General features: G+C 40.7%; 1 protein-coding gene across 1 annotated transcript; it reads left to right on the top strand.

Moving 5' to 3' along the window:
- Window positions 1–733: 733 nt before the first annotated feature.
- esrp2 (epithelial splicing regulatory protein 2) lies at window positions 734–18373 on the top strand (the record flags this gene model as incomplete). The annotated part of the gene is made up of 15 exons (XM_079243664.1): window positions 734–874; window positions 1322–1450; window positions 6832–6945; window positions 7439–7553; window positions 7695–7790; window positions 8226–8280; window positions 8760–8870; window positions 9441–9573; window positions 9821–9863; window positions 11841–12142; window positions 12527–12760; window positions 12975–13173; window positions 15172–15373; window positions 15475–15673; window positions 18212–18373. Exons 1-15 carry the CDS (start codon window positions 743–745, stop codon window positions 18371–18373), a joined length of 2226 nt encoding a protein of 741 aa, XP_079099790.1. The 5' UTR covers window positions 734–742.
- Between the last annotated feature and the right edge of the window lie 566 nt (window positions 18374–18939).

The following is an 18939-nucleotide window of genomic DNA, read 5'->3' as shown; positions in this document are numbered from 1 at the left end:
TAGTTGATGTCTGAAAACCGAGAGGAGCAAAAGATGGACATTTCTATAAGGTAAGAAGCATCTGAACTCTGTTTCAGAGGAAGTTTTATTCCAATCCCTGTTTTACATATTTTTGTTTAATGCAAATCCACAAAAATAATCTCCCAATATTCAAAAGTTTCCTCATGTATTTTCACGGTGTGTCTCATTTACCTGCACTTTGCCTCCACTATCAGTGTTAAACATCAGCAGGCTGTATGGATATGCTTCCTAAAAGGTGCCAGAAGTCCGTCCACTTCCTGATTCAACAGGAACAAACGAGCCAATAGTAATCTAGCATTCACTACAGAGTCCCGCCCTCACCTTTGGAAATCAGCCAATAGGCGAGGCCTCGGGGAGTCTCCTCGCTTAGAGGCCGAACCACACAGGTAACTCGGGAAAAAATAGGAGAGGAGGAAAGAAAAAAAAATCCGGGCTTGTTATGGAGTTCGTGTGAAGGAGACACGGATTTCCACCCTTCTTTACCAGTTAAACCTGTATGTCTGGATAGAACACACTCAAGTACTGCAACAGGTAGAGTCTCTGACCGTAAACTCTTCCGTGGCTCCTCTGAAAATAATCTCCCCCTTTTCTCTCTGCGTTTACCTCAATTGAGTTTCCCGTCCTTTTGTTCGCTCTTCTTATCACTTGGAAAAGGTGATCCCTCGTGTTATTTTTATTTTAATCTTTGCTTTAATTGTAGTTTTTACCCTTGTGGTCCCTGATGGCTTCGCACAGTGATACTCTGGTGGTGTTCTTTGGGGCAACAGCTGGTGCAAATGGGGGTAAACTGGGTTCGGATGAGAGGGAAATAATTCTCTTGGTGTGGCAAATTGTGGACCTGCGTGAGAAAAAGGTATGGACCTCTCTGACCTCTTTGGCTCGTTTTAAGGTTTCTTGAATACCCATAGTGTTTGTGGCATAGTTTCTAATTGTAGTGGACCACAATGTTTTGACATTTAAATCAACACGGTGTGCTTTCTGTGACCGTCTGCAGCCTGCTGTGCTCTAATGCTAGCTAACACTATATGCTCACCTCTGTAACAGGTGACCCAAACATTTTAACTGGCAGGTGAGAGGTGGCATTTCACCTAAATGGAGAAAACACACCTTTTTGGTTTAGCATGGAAGCCTCTCGAAACAAACAACGCTTTTATTGACAATTGAGTGCTTTTTTTTTTGCAACTACATTGTCAATTGTTTGACCCTTCATGTAGTTCAATTCCTGTATGTGGGGGGCTGCGGCCATAATTTGCCAGCATTTATTTATTTCTACGCCATGAAACGCTAAATCCTTTCACAGGTCGGGAAGCTTCACAAGTATTTTGTCAAGCCAGACACTTTGGAGCTGACAGATCAGTGTAAAGAAGAAACTGGTCTGACTGTTGAGGACCTCATCAAAGCTGAGCCCCTGGACAAAGTTCTGCAACAGGTGAGTTCCTCTTCTTACTTTAATGTGAGGGTCATTCAACCTTCTGAATGAAATTATTTTAATAGGGGGGGATCCAAGGTTGCGATTAGGACATCTCTTATGTGCTGTTGATTTTATAAAAGTACAAAAACCTCCTTGTAAGGATGTGAAACTGAGAAGATTATTAAACCTGTCTTTTTTTTTTTTCTTTTTTTTTTTTTTTTCTCTTTGTGTGTGTTTATACCCCAGAGCAAGATGTGACAGAACAAGCCTGACTGGTATTAAGCCTTAGACTAATGTAAGGTGTGTCAAATTTCTTGCTGGGCCTTTTTTTTTTTTTTTTTTTTTTTTTTTAAGAGAAACCGTCTTCTACTTGGCTGAGATGTGCCATTGGCCCTGACAGTTAAACTCTGCTGACAGTTTGTAGAGACTCAGGAGTTAGGATGGGCAGAGCCTGGAGATAAGAAGTCACAGGTCTGGTCTTGCCTTGGTCTGATGCATACTGCAGACATCTGGAAAGTGGAATGTTTACCTGGGACCACACCTCAGTTAGGGTGCAGGACAGACAGGAGGGGGACAGGGGTGTTGCTAGGTGCTAAGGCTGTACTGGAACGCAGCCCCCTCCTCCATCGTTACTTAGTGATACCATCTATTTTTAAAAGCTTCGCTTCTTCATAGTAAATTAACTTAGTAATATTGTGGTGATAAATTTAGTGTTTACAATATTTATTTAAACTTTTTCCGCCTGCCTAAGTGTAGAAATCTTATCTGACATTGAGAATTTAGAGACATTGAGAGAATAAAATCATAGCTTTGTAAATGGCACCCTTTTTAGACTAATCACACTTGCAAATATGTTTAAATGTAAACAGTAGCGTTATGTCCTATATCTTGACCCCCCCCCCCTTACCTTTTATGACACTAACACACTAGCTGAGTTGGGGGATCACAATGCTGAGGATGATTTTAAACTGTGACTGCTGTGTCACAGATTCAGCCTTTGTCCCGCCCTGTCCTCATACCCCAGGCTTAATTCTGTTTTTGTGCAGAAGCCTGACAGAGATGTTTCTGTGTGTATGTTTCATAGACATACCACTGTTAAAAAAACATGTGCAGTACATGTAAAGACACTGACCATATCAAAGGCAAGTTGGCTTGTTTTCTGCTAAACACATTGTTTTGACTTCAGAAAGATAATTCAATTAAATGTCTGTATTCTCAACTTAAATTAATTCACTCTGAGATATTAGAGCTGTAGTTTGAATTATGCATTTTTGCTGGCGCACATGCTTTCAGATTGCTTGTGGTTCCTCGCCTTTTATGAACAGTCAAGACATGCGTTTCACCCCACCACTCATGCACACACAACCCTCCGTTAGGAAGTGTGTCTTCACAAAAGTGCTTATGTTGTCAAACATGTTTTTCAGCTACCATTGCAAAAGTGTTTGTTCGCACTGAGTGCACCCTTTCTGACCCTCCAGTAGTTTGGGTTTTCAGAACCTTTAATTATCATGCAACAAGTGTGTTGGTGTTGCTGTTAGTGCTGTTGTGGTCTGAATGTAGTGCAGGCTCCAACAGGTTTGTTCAGGTAAATCTTTTTTTTTTTTTTTTTCTTTTACATTCTTAGTTTTTAGCAGTGATATTGCAGAGGTTGTATTTCTAACCTTCATTGTACTCCATGCATACTGTACAAAAGTTTTGTTTTTCAAATGAGCTCGGTAGAGAATTTGGTGTCTTTTAGGTCTGGTATGTATGGCTTTAGGTTAGGCTTCAGTCACTTTAGGAAAGCCTGTGTGCTGAACCTTCAAATATTAACCCAAGTAATCAGTTTGTTCTTCTCATACCTTTGTGTGACTGGTGACTTTCCCTCACTTTTGGTCATTCTGAGATTGGTTTATCCTTGTTGATACCAAAAAGAGATAATTTAATTTTTTCCAGCATGCTGAAAGTACTGTGGCAACATTGTGAGAAGCATTCGGTCTATTGTTGTTTATTTTAAATGTGGTTGCTCATTCATTGATTTCAAGAAAGCAAGCAGTTGTCTCTCATTGGTGGACTTGGCATATTGACTTGTGTGGTCACAAGCCCCAAGGACATCTGTTGGGTGAAATATTTATTAAGGTAGAGAGGGCTGGAGAGATTAGCATGGCTGAACACTTGGTTCCGATTTAGTCAGAGATAAAAGCACCATATCTTGGTGATAATGGATGCATTATGTTGTTTCCATTTCTTACTTTGCAATTTGAAATAGAAAAGCATTACAGAGTTGGTCGAATAGAAGAACTATTGTACAACTTCACAATACAACTTTTTGAATGGAGGAGGCTTGAGGCCTTTTTGTTGCCAGGTTTATAAAGATTTCTCAACCATGTCTCGCGAGCCTTCAGGCTGAATCAGACTGTAAGTTTTTGTTGAGCCAAGTTAAAGCAGCTACATATTGTGAAGGTTTCTTGCACATTTTAGTGCCACAAAAGCAACAGGAGAATTTGTAATGAGCAGAGTAGAAATGGATTGCAAACGCATGCGACAACATTTTCCTAAAACCTTGGGAAAATCATGAAAATGTTTTTAATTTGCATATTTGTAACATCTGGAAACACAAATAAACAACTGTCCTTTTAACTGTTAAGCTCAGTTGCTTTACAATAAGCCTGACAGCGACATGTTTTACATTTTGCTTCTGCATACACACAAGCTTCTTGGCAGCTTAAAAATAGCATTTAAGCATTTGATCCTTTTGAAATATTGTGGCACTATGTAACAATGTACATCAGGCTCCCATGAATGTTCAAGCACTCCCCCCCCCCCCCCCCCCCCCCAACTATCTGTCATTGGTCAGATGGAAAGGTCTGTAAAGATCTAATATTATATTTATATGTGAAAGATATTGGAAGTGCCACAAGTTTTTATTCATAATTTACTCCTTGAATCAAATTCATTTGGAGAGCAAATCATTTTCAACAAGGGTTTTTATGACTCTGGCCTTGACATATTGTTTCCTTGTTCCCAGTGTAGTGATGGTTTAACTGTTAGACACAATGATGGCTTAGTTTTGGTGTCAGACACTGACAGCAGGTCACAGCCTGTGAAGTGTTGTTATTTTTGACTTTGCAAACATTGTTGTGAAGCATTGCATTTATGTGCTCATCTCAGATCTTGTGGCTGTTTTTTCATCACAGCCAGAGATGTTGATTGCTGGATATGGTTTTCATTGCAGGTAGTATTACTGGATTTGGCTCTTGCATGCAAAGGTGGCCATGTTGTGTAATGAGTGCGTCTGTAGATTCCTACCATCAGAATGTCCAGCTTGTGCCTTTTTATTACATAAAAGCAGATAGTTACAATAACAATGTCTAAAATGACAGAATAATGCACATTTTTTGGAAGAACCAGGCTATGTTATTAAATGAGAGGATTTGGACACATGATATGCAGATTAATTGTGGTTTATTTATGGTTTCTCCTTTTTAGGAGAATACAATTTTTCAGGAATCCACAGGCTGTTGCATGACATCCTAAACATTGGTTCATTAATAAGTTAGCAGTTACGACAAATGCCTTGGCTAAAAATAGCTAGCATGAATAGGAAATTTAATATGCAGCTTAAATCAGGTATTGTCTAATTGTTACAAACTCTTTTCAACTTGATTTGACCCAAACATTGTGTGTCAGAAGTCACTCCGTGGTACAAGTCTCTGTTTAAACAGTTGCCAACAAGGACTATCCGGACACTCCCTACTGCTCTTATCGGAGTTTGTTTGATCCACCAGCACCTTACCTCACCTCTACATACAAACGGTGCAGCTACACAGGAGGGCAAGCTCTTATAGGACCATGTTCAAAGGCCACTTCCTCCCCCTCGTCTCTGGAAATGCCCTTCAGAAGGAAAATTACACCGATTATGTATGGTTACTACAACTATTTCGCCACAAATGTTGTATTTTGCATTAAAGATAACTATATTGCAGAATAAATCATGTTTTGTTTTGTTTGATACAGCTAATTGTGTATCAAGAAATCACCTAATAAATGTGCAGGATTTAATGTATCACACCATTCCTTTAAACTGGGTTGGCCACTTTTTAAGGTGGAAGCAAGACCTTTTTTTCTGTGTTTAGTTTATGAAGTTCTCTGGTGCTGGTTATCAGTGTAAGATTTGTCTTCTGCTTAGCTTGTTTGCTCAGTTTAAATGTGTGTTTTTGATGCTTGGGAGAAAAGGAGAGGGTGTGTCTTTTAACATTTGTTTTCCTTCAGTAATCCAGTTGTAGTTTAATGGTCTAAGGTGGAGCTGTATGAGCAAGCATCAGCCACACTGTCACTGTGAAATAAGAAATTGTGCAACGTTACCACATCTTCTTCACAAACACACACAACTGTGAATAAATGGGGCCTAAATGGCTGCATTTGATCCAACAGGAGGCGCCTGGATTGAGACAAAGTTGACGAGTTGCTTTTCATCCTTTTTTTTTCAGGATAAAAATGTAAATGATGGTGATTTTTGTCAGAACCATGTCCTTTCGGTATCAGCTATGAAAAAGCCTCCAGTCTTCTGTCAAGTTCTTCTAGTTCTGCTGATCTTTTGTTGAGACTTGAGCACTGGATGATTTTAAATCCTTTGCAGCCACTTCTGCTACACAGGCTCAGATGATTGGAAAGAATAAAATGGTAGGAAGCCAAAGTAAATGGGTTTATTAAGTAAACTTCTTAGACATTGTAGTTTGGTTTACCAAACTAAATAGGTGAGCAGATATGCAACTTATTTAGAGATATGGAACTTGTACAAAAGCAGTTATCTGCGAGTAAGTAGCTGCAATTCTTTTATATTTTTATTTTTTATTTATTTTTTTGTTGGAAGATGACACCACTTTTACTCAGGACAAGCTGGAAGGCATAAAAGGTGGTGTTTATAAATAATTATATAAATGGCAGGGAGACTGGTTGCTGTCACCATCAGTCTATGTAAAGACGGGCCGGTTGGACTTGTATCTCGCTCCCCCCTCTCTCTCTCATGCATTTAGTTGTGTAAAGAAAACCTGATCCCAATGATTAGTTGTGATCATTCCTTTTACTTTTGTCTCCTCCTATCTTTGGAAGACAAACATTAAAACCTGTTAGACATGTTTTATTTTATGTTAAACAGTTAAACACAAACCACCTTCACTCCTGGGACTTATAAGTCTATTTCTACCATCTTATTTTCACTCTAGCATAATATGTGTCTATGTGTTAAGTTGCCAAACATTTACAAACTATGAATATAATCCAGTCATTTGTGTGGTTTATTTTTCTCTTTAAAGAAACTTTTGACGTTTTAGGTAAAACTCATTAAAGTGTTGATTTGCTTTTATTATTATTTTTATTTGAGTTTGTTTCTCTGAGCTTCTTCTTTTTTCATTTCACAGTTCCAGCAGTCCGTTTCCTCTGAAGTAAAATGCCTCGGGAGGAACTCTTACACACTGCTGGTGAACAGTCCACTTATCATTCGACAGGCCCTCCACCCCGAAGCGTCCAAAAAGGTGATTTTGTCCTTTTTTAAACTGAAGATGCAGCATCTGAACAGGCATTTCTCTGTTAAGTAAAATGAAAATAATGAGCTAATTTCAAGTGGCTTTGTGTTGAAATGTGTTGTTGTTTTGTTTGTCATGAAGTCTATTAATAATTAATCATTTTGAAAATATTTGTTTATTAAAAATGTATCTGTTTGCATCGACTCACAAATGTTTTGTGAGCTGCTGAGCAACAGTGATGTTATAACATTCCAGTAAGTGCATTAAGCATTTGTTTTTTTTCCCCAGTTTCATGATCGCATGTCAAACTAAATGGAAACCCAAAACAAATGTAGCTAGAAAAGACAGATATTTTTAAAAACTTAAAGGTTACTACTTCTACAAAGAAAGATGGCGGCGTAGACGCGCCCTTTCTCTGAGTTATTGGTTTCCCAGTGAATCCAGTATAAATATCGATGCTCTTTCACTCTAAATTGTTTTCTTTCTGTGTCTTTCTGTCTAGAATCTTGTACTACCAGAGTGTTTCTTTTCATTTGTGGACATAAGGAAAGAGTTTCACAAATGCTGCCCAAATGCTGGTCCGGTGCAGAAACTCACACTGGCCTCCATGTTGGAATGTATCCTTTTGGTATGCACTGTTACAATGGCTGCCTATAGGTGCATGTAAGCTGATTTAATATTTACAAAAACAAACCTCAACATGTACTAAAGTGTTATTAACAGATAAAAGTGGGCGGCAACCTTAACTAGGTGCACAGATGTTGGTCTCCCTGGTGTGTCGGAGCAGGTGGTGGGGGTGAGGGAGCTGAGGAGCCTGGTGCAGGTGACACTCTGCATCCTGGATGAGCCCTACAGTAAGTTTAAATGTTGCTTAATATTTCCTTTAATAAAAGAGAGAAGTGGAAGCTCACATGTTCACAATATTAAAGTCAAATCTTAATTATTCATTTTGATCAAGTCAGCTTTTTGTCGCTGTCATCAGATTCTGAAGTGTGTGTGTTCCCAAACGGCACACACATTTATTCTTCATTTGACACATTAATGAGCAGAAGTAAGGTGACTCTAGCTGGGTAAACATGCAGATAAATCAAACTTTAATCTAAAAGGTTTCATCTTGACTGTGTCTGTCCCCTCTGGCATCACTCCCCTAACTGGGTATGTATCTGGGTGTGAATCGTAGGAGGAATGCAGAGTGTTTAAAAGTCACACTGTCGACCTTTTCCCTCTGTGGAGATGATCCAAAAGCACATTTAATGCAGTTCTGTTTTCTTTTTCTGTGTTTTTCTTAGATCATAAATTCTCCAGTTTGGAAACGGTGAATTACAAGTTTGACTCTGGCACATGGTATGTAAAAACTTAAACTATATATATGTTTTTTTTGTTTTTTTTTAACTTATTCTGTGTGTCCTGTTGCCACACCTGTTACACCTGTTAGCCAGCAGTACTTAAAGAATGACAACCCTCCTCAGATCTCGGACCTCAGGCTTTTAGCATTGATTACAGCAACAAAAAAACCCCTCAAGTGTGTCATTAAAGCTGTCCAACTTTGCCATCAAGCGCTTACCTGGATATTTAGTAGCAGGGCCCCAGATCCTTCAGTTTTCAGAACGCCAAAATCCTGTCATCTTGACAACCCTGACATTTAACCATGGGAGTGCTACTGTGTTTAACTCTTAATGTTATCGGCCTCTGTCTCTGTGGACAGCTTGTTCTAACTTAAATCTGCTGAAATAGGGATCATTTCATGGGTGTGCTTTTTATGTTATTATTTTAGAATCTCACAATTTTCCTTATTTTTTTTCCTCTACATGGTCTACGTTCAGCAGTAAGACCGGGCCGGTGGACAGCGAGACTGTGATCAGAGCACGGGGGCTTCCATGGCAGTCCTCCGACCAGGATATTGCTCGTTTTTTTAAAGGCCTCAATATTGCCAAGTATGATGCATTTTTATCATTATTTTCCAAACATGTTGGTCAAGGAGCAGCTCTCGGTGTTTGTGTGATCGTGTATTGGTGCTTTCTCTGGTCAGTGATTCATAAATTGCTACAAAACCTCTAAAACGTTTACATTTTTATATTTCACAACTGTATTAATAAATAAATAATTGTCTCTAATTGACTATATTAGGCTGTTGAATATTGACTGTTGGTGTCACTGTGTTAAATCACAACTATTGAAAGATGGGAAATTGGATTAGGTGTGTGATATAAATCCAGTCTACACCCTGCATCAGCTCAGCAGCATGTTTTCATACAGCTGAAGGAGCTAAACCTTCTGCTGGTGTTACTTTCATCTGAAACCAGCCAAGCCGTCTTTCCTGTTTTCAACTACTCATTACATGACTGTTGGAGCCTTGGTTATACAAACTTGTCATTATCATACAATAAAAAGAAAGTGGCTGAAGAACACTGCCAGTCAAAAGTTTGGACATGTTTCCCCATTGAATTTAATGACCAGTACTGCAGATCTATTCATAATGTTCTATCTGCACTCTTGTTTTTCAGAGGCGGTGTGGCTCTGTGCCTTAATACTCAGGGAAGACGGAACGGAGAGGCCCTAGTTCGTTTCATCAACTCTGAGCACAGAGACCTGGCCCTGGAGCGCCACAAGCATCACATGGGAAGCCGCTACATTGAGGTTGGGTTCACCACCAGCATGCTGTCATTTTTAATGTTTAGTTTTTAGAGTTGAGATTTAGCCGAGCTCTCATTCTGTCTCTTGAAGATTGAGGCGGTGCATTGAAAGTGTCAAAAATTTAGAATTGAGTTTTACTGTATTACCATTTGTCCCACCCTTAATTTGAATGTAGCTGTTATTGTGCTGTTGCTGCAGGATTTTTTTTTTCTTTTCAAGATTGATCCAGTTTTCTTTCTGTATTCTTCAGGTCTACAAGGCCACAGGGGAGGAATTCCTCAAGATTGTTGGAGGTCAGGTTTCTGATTATTTTGGTTTTTTTCCCCCTCATCTCTTTGGTCATGTTTGCATGAAGAGTCGTAGTGAAAGGCTTTCTGTTAGTACAAGGAAGCATTCCCTTCTGCAGCTTTCCTGTCGCACATCTATAAAAGTGCAGCTCTATAGTGCAGAGTGGCCCTTTCTCCTGTTACCTGTGTCTTTGCCTCATCCCAGTGACTCCCTGGCAGCTTTCCTCAGGTTAATAAAAGGCACTTTGTGAGGTGCATCCCCACCCCTCCCTCACCTCCTCGTCCTCAGGCCAACCCCTCAGAGGCCAGTTGGAGAGAAATTTCACCCTGGGCTCTCAGCGGCTCACCTGTTCAGATCAGGCTTTAGCTTCATCCCCATGAGGCTGAGGGCCGACGCTCGGTGAAAGCACTGACTCAGTGCTGATGTAAAAGGGGGTGTGAAGAGACAAAGGCATGGCCTGGGGCCTCTGGGCTGCTGAGCAGCAGCCAGCAGTAACGCGGAACAGAGATAGCAGACAAAGAAACACAGTCACTTGCACCAGATAACTTACAGTGGCTGCTAGTCAGTCCCTGGACTTTACTCACATGAGTGCAGATCGATACAGATTGACAGCACACTGGACTTTAAGCAAATAAACCAAACGGTCAAGACAGAGACTCACTTCTAAATAGAAACAAGAGCAATAATCATGAAAAAATGCGACCGACATGATTTTTAGTCTGTCACACAGCAGCTGGTGCTTTTACAAACAGAAAATTTAATGTTGTTACCCAGGAATTTTTTAGTGTTTCACCACTTTTTACACATAATGAACCCTGAATTAATCTCCCTGTATCTGGTTAGTGATGGTGATAGTGCTTCAGATACATATGATACGTGGCAAGACACTGGCTTTATACATTATATACAGTTAAAGTACGTAAGCTTAGAGGAACATAAAATATTTGGAATACATAAACAGGAAACCAAATGCTGATCTCTTAAGGTGAGTCAATGATTTAAGCTGTGTGAGGGGAAAAACAATCTAAGGTGAGTTAGCTAAGCAGTACCTCGGCACATTTTACTGGAGAGCAGCCAGTGGGACACATTTAAACCAGTCCATTTCCCCTGAAACAAAACTTTTTTTTTTTTTTTTTTCTTTGCATCTTATGCTTTACTATGTTGAAAGTGATGTTAAATTACTTTATTTGTTTCTGCTTTTACAAAATGTATTTTTTATTGAATTCCATTCAATAGAAATGCTATTTTTTTATTGAATGGAATTAAAAACCACAATAACAACAAAGACAGACATGATTCTGCAACTCACTTGTATCATATTGTAGAGGAAGATGCCATGTAGCCATCAGGTGGTGGGTTTAGTTGATGTCAGCAGATGTGGGAGATGTTTTGGCAATGAGACACTAGAATGACCCCACCACACCTTCACCAATGATGTCTGTTGTTACAAACTGTTCTCTTCAGTCGTCAGGATTAAAATACCTGCTTTAAGCAATTTCCAAATGGCATGAAAAATTCTACAGCAGCAAGCTTACCTTTTAATGTCCAGTCATCAGGATTAAAATACACATCATGTCGGGTATTCAGTATGTATTTATCAAAGCAATACATGATTTTGATAGTAAAAAGCCAAATAAGTTGCACACCGAGAGAGATCTCAACAGTTTCTTATGTACTATAAGTTCTGTTAACCATGACATGGCCTGATGACAGCCCATCGCCCTCCACTGTATTGTTTAAAGATACAGCATGATGATATGCTGAACTTGATTCAACTACACTACCAGTCAAAAGTCTGGACACATTTTCCCCATTCAATCTAATGTCTAAACTTTTGACTGGTAGTGTAAACAGAAGATTATAGATTTGATGCTGAAGGCATGTTTTCTAAAAGCAGGGGGCAGTATAGTATAACTACAAGTTGCATGAACCTAATAACATCTTATTTACCATCTAATAGTCACTCTCCTCTATGGCTTTAGGGACTTCCAATGAAGTGGCCCAGTTCCTGTCGAAAGAGAACCAGGTGATTATCCGCATGCGGGGTTTGCCGTTCACCGCCACTCCTCAGGAAGTCCTGTCCTTCCTCGGTCCTGATACCCCAGTTACAGATGGTGCCGAGGGTCTGCTCTTCGTCAAGTACCCTGATGGACGGCCGACTGGTGATGCCTTCGTGCTCTTCTCTTGTGAAGAATATGCCCAGAACGCCCTGAAGAAACACAAGCAGATCCTGGGGAAACGGTATATTGAGCTGTTTCGGAGTACTGCGGCGGAGGTGCAACAGGTGATTTCTTTTAGTTGTTTTGGTTGAAAACTTTCATCCTGGGAATTATTTTACACCAAATGATGGTCAATGTGCAGCTATACTATATCTATATATAGTATAGCTGCACATTGTATACTATACAATGTGCACAGTATAGTATATCTATAATATGATTTAGTGGATGTTAAGAGTCCACTGGTGGTATGTGTGGGAGTCAGTGGATCTTTTTATGCAAGAAAGTCAGTATTACAGAAACAATAGAGACAGGAACTTGTTGCTATGGTTTCCTTTTTTAAGTTTTTTTTTTTTTAATTTTTTTTTTATATGCATCTTGTTCAAATCCAGTATTTTTTTTTTCCAGTCATGAGAGGGTTGATTGTTAAGTAAACTTGTGTTTTACAGGTCTTGAATCGCTACATGTCCACACCTCTGATCTCAACACTGCCCCCTTCACCCATTGTACCTGTCCCGGTCCTCGCCACACCCCCCTTCCTCCCAGCAGCCAGCAGTTCCCGCGACTGCGTACGGCTCCGTGGTTTGCCTTACACAGCCGGCATTGAAGACATCCTGGACTTCATGGGCGAGCACACTGTAGACATCAAACCTCATGGAGTCCACATGGTCCTCAACCAACAGGTCAGATTGGTGGGGGTGCTTAGTGATCTCAGAACTTTGCAGAGGTATATTCTGTTATCAAACGAATACAGAAAATGAGTCAGCATAATTAACCAATAAATTACAGCTTTAATAAACTGTTTAACATATTGTTTGCCCTCCAGACTTTTGTCCAGATAAAACCACTTGAGTGTTGCTCATTATCTTTCATTTATTCTGACCTGTGTTGGTGCAGGGCCGGCCCTCTGGGGATGCGTTCATCCAAATGAAGTCACCTGACAAGGCCTTCTTCGTAGCCCAGAAATGTCATAAGAAGACAATGAAAGACCGGTATGTTGAGGTCTTCCAATGCTCTACGGAAGAAATGAGCATTGTTCTGATGGGAGGAACACTAAACCGCAGCGGCCTCTCACCTCCACCCTGTAAGCTTCCCTGTAAGTCAGCACCACTCAGTGAGAGTAATTAAGACGACACGTGTTTGTTTGTTGTGTGCGTGATTTTTATTTACTGCAATCAGGAGAAGTACGATGCAACACACCAGCAGCGTCATTTTTCCAGTGGCTGATTGAAATCTTGGGTTCTATATGGATGTCTCCTCACAACGACTTGAGGTTATGTTTAAAGTTGTAACAGAAAACTGTGTAAACTTGTGTATCCGTCAGCATTGGTTGTACTAAATGACAAATGTTTTGCAGACAAATATTTGTTGTGTTCACCTCCATGGTTTGCTGGTAGATTGTGTTGCTGTGTACATGTCTTGGTTTACCTGTGAAGCACTGAAGCAAGTTTAGACTGGGCAGCAAGGAGCTCTTAACTGTGTTCTGTAATGGTTCATACGTCATCGTTGGGAGAGACGAGACTGAGACAAAGAGGACGGTTTATTTTTACTCTTGAGTGTGTGTGTTTGTTTTAATGACTGTTTCATTTGAATAACTATTTCAAATATTAGATTATTCTCTTCTGGCTTTATCAGAATTACTAATTGCAGCTGAAATGTTTACTTTGTGCAAAAAAACAAAACAAAACGTGATCGACCTAAAAACACTTTTGCCTGAACAAGGTCGGCAGCGTTGGTATCGCCGTGTTGCATGGCTGACACTGAGACCAACCACAGCTGCCCACAGCCTCAAACAGATAGTGGTTGTTTGCATGTAAATATATCCTTAGTTTCACTTGTGTGTTTACATTGCAAGTATCCCAGCTTGAAGGACACACTGAGCTTCAGAAATGCAGTTCTAAAAAGTAAGAAGTCTACATGTTGTTGTAGATGTACATTTTGTCCAAGTATTTACTAGAAAGTTTGGTCACTGATACAGCTGTACCAGTTTCTAGGAAACTGCAGTCATCTGTTCACTTTTATGTAATTATGGTTGAATTTAAGTTGTAGCCCTTTGTTAACGCCTGACAGAAGATGCAAAGCGTCACTGTCAACTGAGAAGAAAGTTACTATGGATATTCAGTCAAAGGGAGACAAGAACTGCTCTAGCTAAAGATGCTTTAGGACTGAGGTTGCTGTCCTCTTGCTTTAAAATCAACATGTTCAGGTGTAAATAAAATCTTGCATGAAGAAAGGGCCTTTTGCAGGAAGCCCACAATAAAAGGAGGCAAATTTAAGAGTAAAGAGCATATTTTGAACTCTGGAAACGGCACCAGCTGTAAAACATGAAGGTGGCAGCATAATGCTGTGGGATTATGTTTGATAGAAAGATGAAGAATGACTAATTGTTCAGCAGACTGGTGAATTTTCCAACAGGACAATGACCCCAGTTATACTAAAGTGCTGTTGGAAGGGAATTCATGCTTTCTGCTCCAGAAACGAACAAAAGTTCAAAGAAAATGGCTGAACTGTGATGAGCAGGAATCCAGGATGTGTGAAATATCTGGCATACACAGGTGGTTTGTGGCTTCTCCAGTCTGTTGTTTATTGCTCCTCTTTTGTCATCTGCTGCATCTCTGCTTGTTCTAAGCTTCTTTGAAAGCAGACACAGTAACTCCTTTACATGTATAAATATGGTTAACATAGCAGTAGATGAGTCAAACTGTTTAACACATCAGATTTAGTCAAAGGAGCAACTTTCTATTTTTACAGCGTTATTTATTAAGTGTTGGTTTCTCTGGTCTGTGGTTCAGGCTGTAGAAGTATAATGTTATAGGTTACTTCTGCTGTTGTCTTGTTTTCTGCAACCAATGTACTGAATTCAGGTGCATCATGTTTAGTTTAGGATCTTTTTGAGGGGAAAGCTGCAAAAGATCACAAGGAAATTAAAGCTAAATTTTTAACAATTTAAACAATTGGTAAACCCTGACATGTCTGAGTGAATGTGATGCTCGATGTTCTGTTTCTGCAGTTTTTTTTGTTTTTTTTTTTGTGGTACAAAAAGTTCTTCTCAACGTACTACTCAACATGTTGACGTACTTGTCTCTTTCTGTAGGTTTGTCACCTCCCACAGCCTATGCTGCCTTTCCCACTCCACCTGCCATCCTCCCAGAGGCCCTCTACCAGCCACCCCTGCTAGCAGCTCCCAGACCTCCTCAGACCACCGTACACAGCCCTGCTCACCCTTTGGCGTACTACCCTCCCCAGCCACATTTCTACATGAACATGAACATGAACTACACGGCTTACTACCCCAGGTTCGAACAGCTCAGCCACAACAACATCAAAGCCTCATACACTTCTCTAAATTCTTATATCTGCTTTTCTTTCTCCTTTTTCTCCTGCTTTTGTTGTCCAGCCCCCCAGTTTCTCCATCCACCGTTGGCTACTTTGCAGCTCCACCTGGTGCAGTAGCAGCTGCCGTTGCAGCTCAGTCCCACCACGCTGCAGCCAGCGCCCCCTCTGTGCTGCCTCAGCCGGGTGCCCTGGTCAGGATGCAGGGTCTGCCCTACAACACAGGAGTCAAAGACATCCTCAGCTTCTTCCAGGGATACCAGGTCAGTACAGGCAGCACTGAAATTAAGTCACAGATTAAGAAAAAAATGTTTTTGAAAGGACATGTTAAGCAGCAGCAGTGAATATTGCAGAAATGTGCGGCGTTGGACTGCTAACGTCTGCTGTTGTGTAGTTTTCAGTTGCATAAAAAGTTGCTTCATATGTACAAAAGACCCATCCAGCACCGTGCTAACCATTTGTTTCAGCCTTTTGGTAATAAGGAAATGCTGACCAGGGCAACAGTTTTTACTTATTGTCGTACTTCAAGCTTCTAGCTTGTTGCTCTTCTGAGCTCACTTCATTGTCATCCGAAATTCCACCACCGTACTGTTGAATTAAGGAACGTGTGTGAACTTGTGCTCTTTCCCCCTTCCTCTTTGCCTCCCATATTTTTCACTGCCAGCCCTAAGTAAGTGGAGTCCCCTGAAGCAGGTATGAACCCTGACAGGTGTGGCTTTCAGACAGTCTGAGGAGGGAGAGATGGGGGCGGAGTTTGTGGTTGGGGGAGGGGTGTGTTGTTGTCGTAATTGGGGCTAATCTTGGGTTTGGTTTTGGTCTTCATGGCTCATGTCATCCAACACTGGTACAACACCTGTCTGTGTGTCTGTGTGTCTGTGTCTGTGTGTGTGTGTGTGTGTGTGTGTGTGTGTGTGTGTGTGTGTGTGTGTGTGTGTGTTCACATCAAATAGGATTTTTTTTTTTTTTTTGTTTCACACTGGTGGACAAGAGAATGGAGAAATCCATGAGTACTCTGTGTGTTTCAGTTCTGACTGTTGGCTGAACTGCTGCAATTGTCTCCATAATGGGGGGGGGGTGTGTGTGTTCTGGCTGCGGTAGTGTCTTTCACACAGACCTTGGCTGAGAAAACACGTTAGTACTTCTTATTCCACTACTGTAACACCGTGTGTGTCGTTAAAATGATACTTTGAAACGATATTTGACACATTTTTCCGTCATCCTTTCTGATAATGCTTTTACCATTTCTGAGGGTCTGTACATCTTCTGTGATAAAGCTGTGTACTGTCATGTGTTCAACATTGTGAAGGCCTCCCAGTCTGACTGTGTGTCCATCATTATGCTATCTGTAGTACGCCCCTGACGAGTACAGCGGCGTGGTTCAGATGAGCGAACAGGCCAGGAGTCTGATTCAGCCCAAAGAATGGCTTTGCCTTTAGGGACACGCCGCAAGGTAAGAAGAGCCTCCACAGCAGAGAGGCCGAGTGGACAGAGGGGGCTTTTTCTCTTCTAGACTAACATCTGTATCTCTCGCACAACTCCAGAAACAAAGCAACATGATTTTAACCCACCTGCTGGGTGCTGAGGTGTTGATCTTCTGGTCTTTCTTAAAGGGTTACTACTTCTCTGAATCAATTTAGAAATTTCTTCAACCCATAGAAACACATTTGAATGTTTTTGTTGTTGGATCACCATTTGAATGTTTTCTAGCTGAGCTTCCTCAGACCTGTGAGTCACCAAGCAGAAGCATTTTCTTTAACCAAGTTTCAGGTTTTTGAATTAATGTTTTTAATCTGCACATCTTGCAAAATTTTAAATATGATGAATCGCAGATTAAAGAAAATCTGTCTGTTCCCATGAGAAAAACCTCAAAGATCTGCAGTGATATGTGTTTTAGCCATCGGGGGGGGGCTGCTCCTCCTTGCTGCTCCTGGTGACATAAACTGGATCAAATGTTCATTTTGGTGATGTTTTTAAATTCTTTTTAACGGAAAAACCACCAAGGAGTTGAGAAAAATCGTAGAGGCTACAAAAAAAAATACAAACTACTTGCATAAGTCATGAGTTCCCTTGAAGCTTGAACCTGAGAAAGATTTAAACTGGTAAATCACTCGTGTTTCATGTCCTAGATGTCCTGCAGCCGTTTGGCACAGAGACACCGTTTGCTCAGTTTTCTTCAGGGGGAGTCGAGATTTACACCCGCTGCGTCTGTTAATTCAGTCAATTTACTCCTATTTTATGTTTAAAAGTCGAATTACGATTTGTTGAACCAAAGATATTAAAACAGCCATCGTTGAGGATTAGGGCTTTAATAATGAAAGAACTTCTCCGATGGGGGATAAAAAAAACATCCTTTTTAATCATCATTATCTTCACCACTTTTTTTATAAATGTATCCAGAGAGCATGATCTCACCTTCAGTCTGTCTATCTGATTCTCTGAACATGTGGATTTTACTGCTGATGAAATCTGCTGATCATTCAAGTTGTGCATGTCTTATTAATTTGGTGCTTTTTGTTTTTCCGCGTTAAACTTGATTTCAGAACATGACATGAATGCATGCAAGCTAGCGGGTTAACTAATGCCTTCATCCCTGCCATGTGGTTTTTAGGTCTTTAAGAACCATCATATGCTTCGCTTTAACTCCCAACTCTGCCCTCTAATCGTTCTGCTTTCTAACTAGACTAACTGGATGAACTGATCATCCCAGTGCATGATTCTGCGTCAGCGCTGTGGGCTCCCCCTGCTGGTTTTGTATTGCACTGCAGTGAAGTGACGACTTGTATTTTTTTTTCTTTCTTCAGCTGCAGCCAGATGCCGTACTCATCCTATATAACTTCAGTGGCCAATGCAGCGGCGAGGCTTTGATCACCTTCCCCACCGAGGAGATGGCCAGGCGAGCTGTTGTCGAACGCTCAAACCATCCTTTCTATGGTCAACAGATCCAACTGGGTTTCTGTAACTGACCGCTCGCCCACCCTTCCTCTCCACCTTGGTCTGTTTAGCATCCTGCAGAAGAGCAATCTGTGTTCTCTCCCTCAGCAACAGCTTCAAACTCCAGTTCTTTGCAGAACACCGATTCAACTTTTTTTTTTTTTTTTCTCCTGTGCGATCTGCTGTTCCAAACACGCTTGACAGAGGTGTTCCTGTCACTCCCGAGGCTGCTGTTGGAGTTCACACATCTACATATGAAGCAGCTGAATGTTGGGCAAATGACTGTGGATTCTGTGTAAATCATTTCTGTATGTTTGCTCCAGCTGTTGGCAGCTGGTTGTGGGGAAGAGACGCCGCGAAGCCTGGAACAGAATATGTAGCGGCTCTGCTAAACCAAACATACAGATATATTTATGTTATATATAATATGATGTCTCCTGTTAGATGTACAGATGTGTGTCCTGAAATGCTTGACAACTTCCACACACAAATCATTTATGTATTTCTGAAGATTCACTCTTAAACCACTTTGACGTTTGTGTTTATAAATGTGTGTGTGTGTGTGTGTGTGTGTGTGTGTGTGTGTGTGTGTGTGTGT

Source organism: Telmatherina bonti (assembly GCF_933228915.1).
Source record: "Telmatherina bonti genome assembly, chromosome: 1".
NCBI classification, from domain to species: Eukaryota; Metazoa; Chordata; class Actinopteri; order Atheriniformes; family Telmatherinidae; genus Telmatherina; species Telmatherina bonti.
Note: the sequence above shows the minus strand (reverse complement) of the source record. Positions and strands in the feature narration are given on the sequence as shown.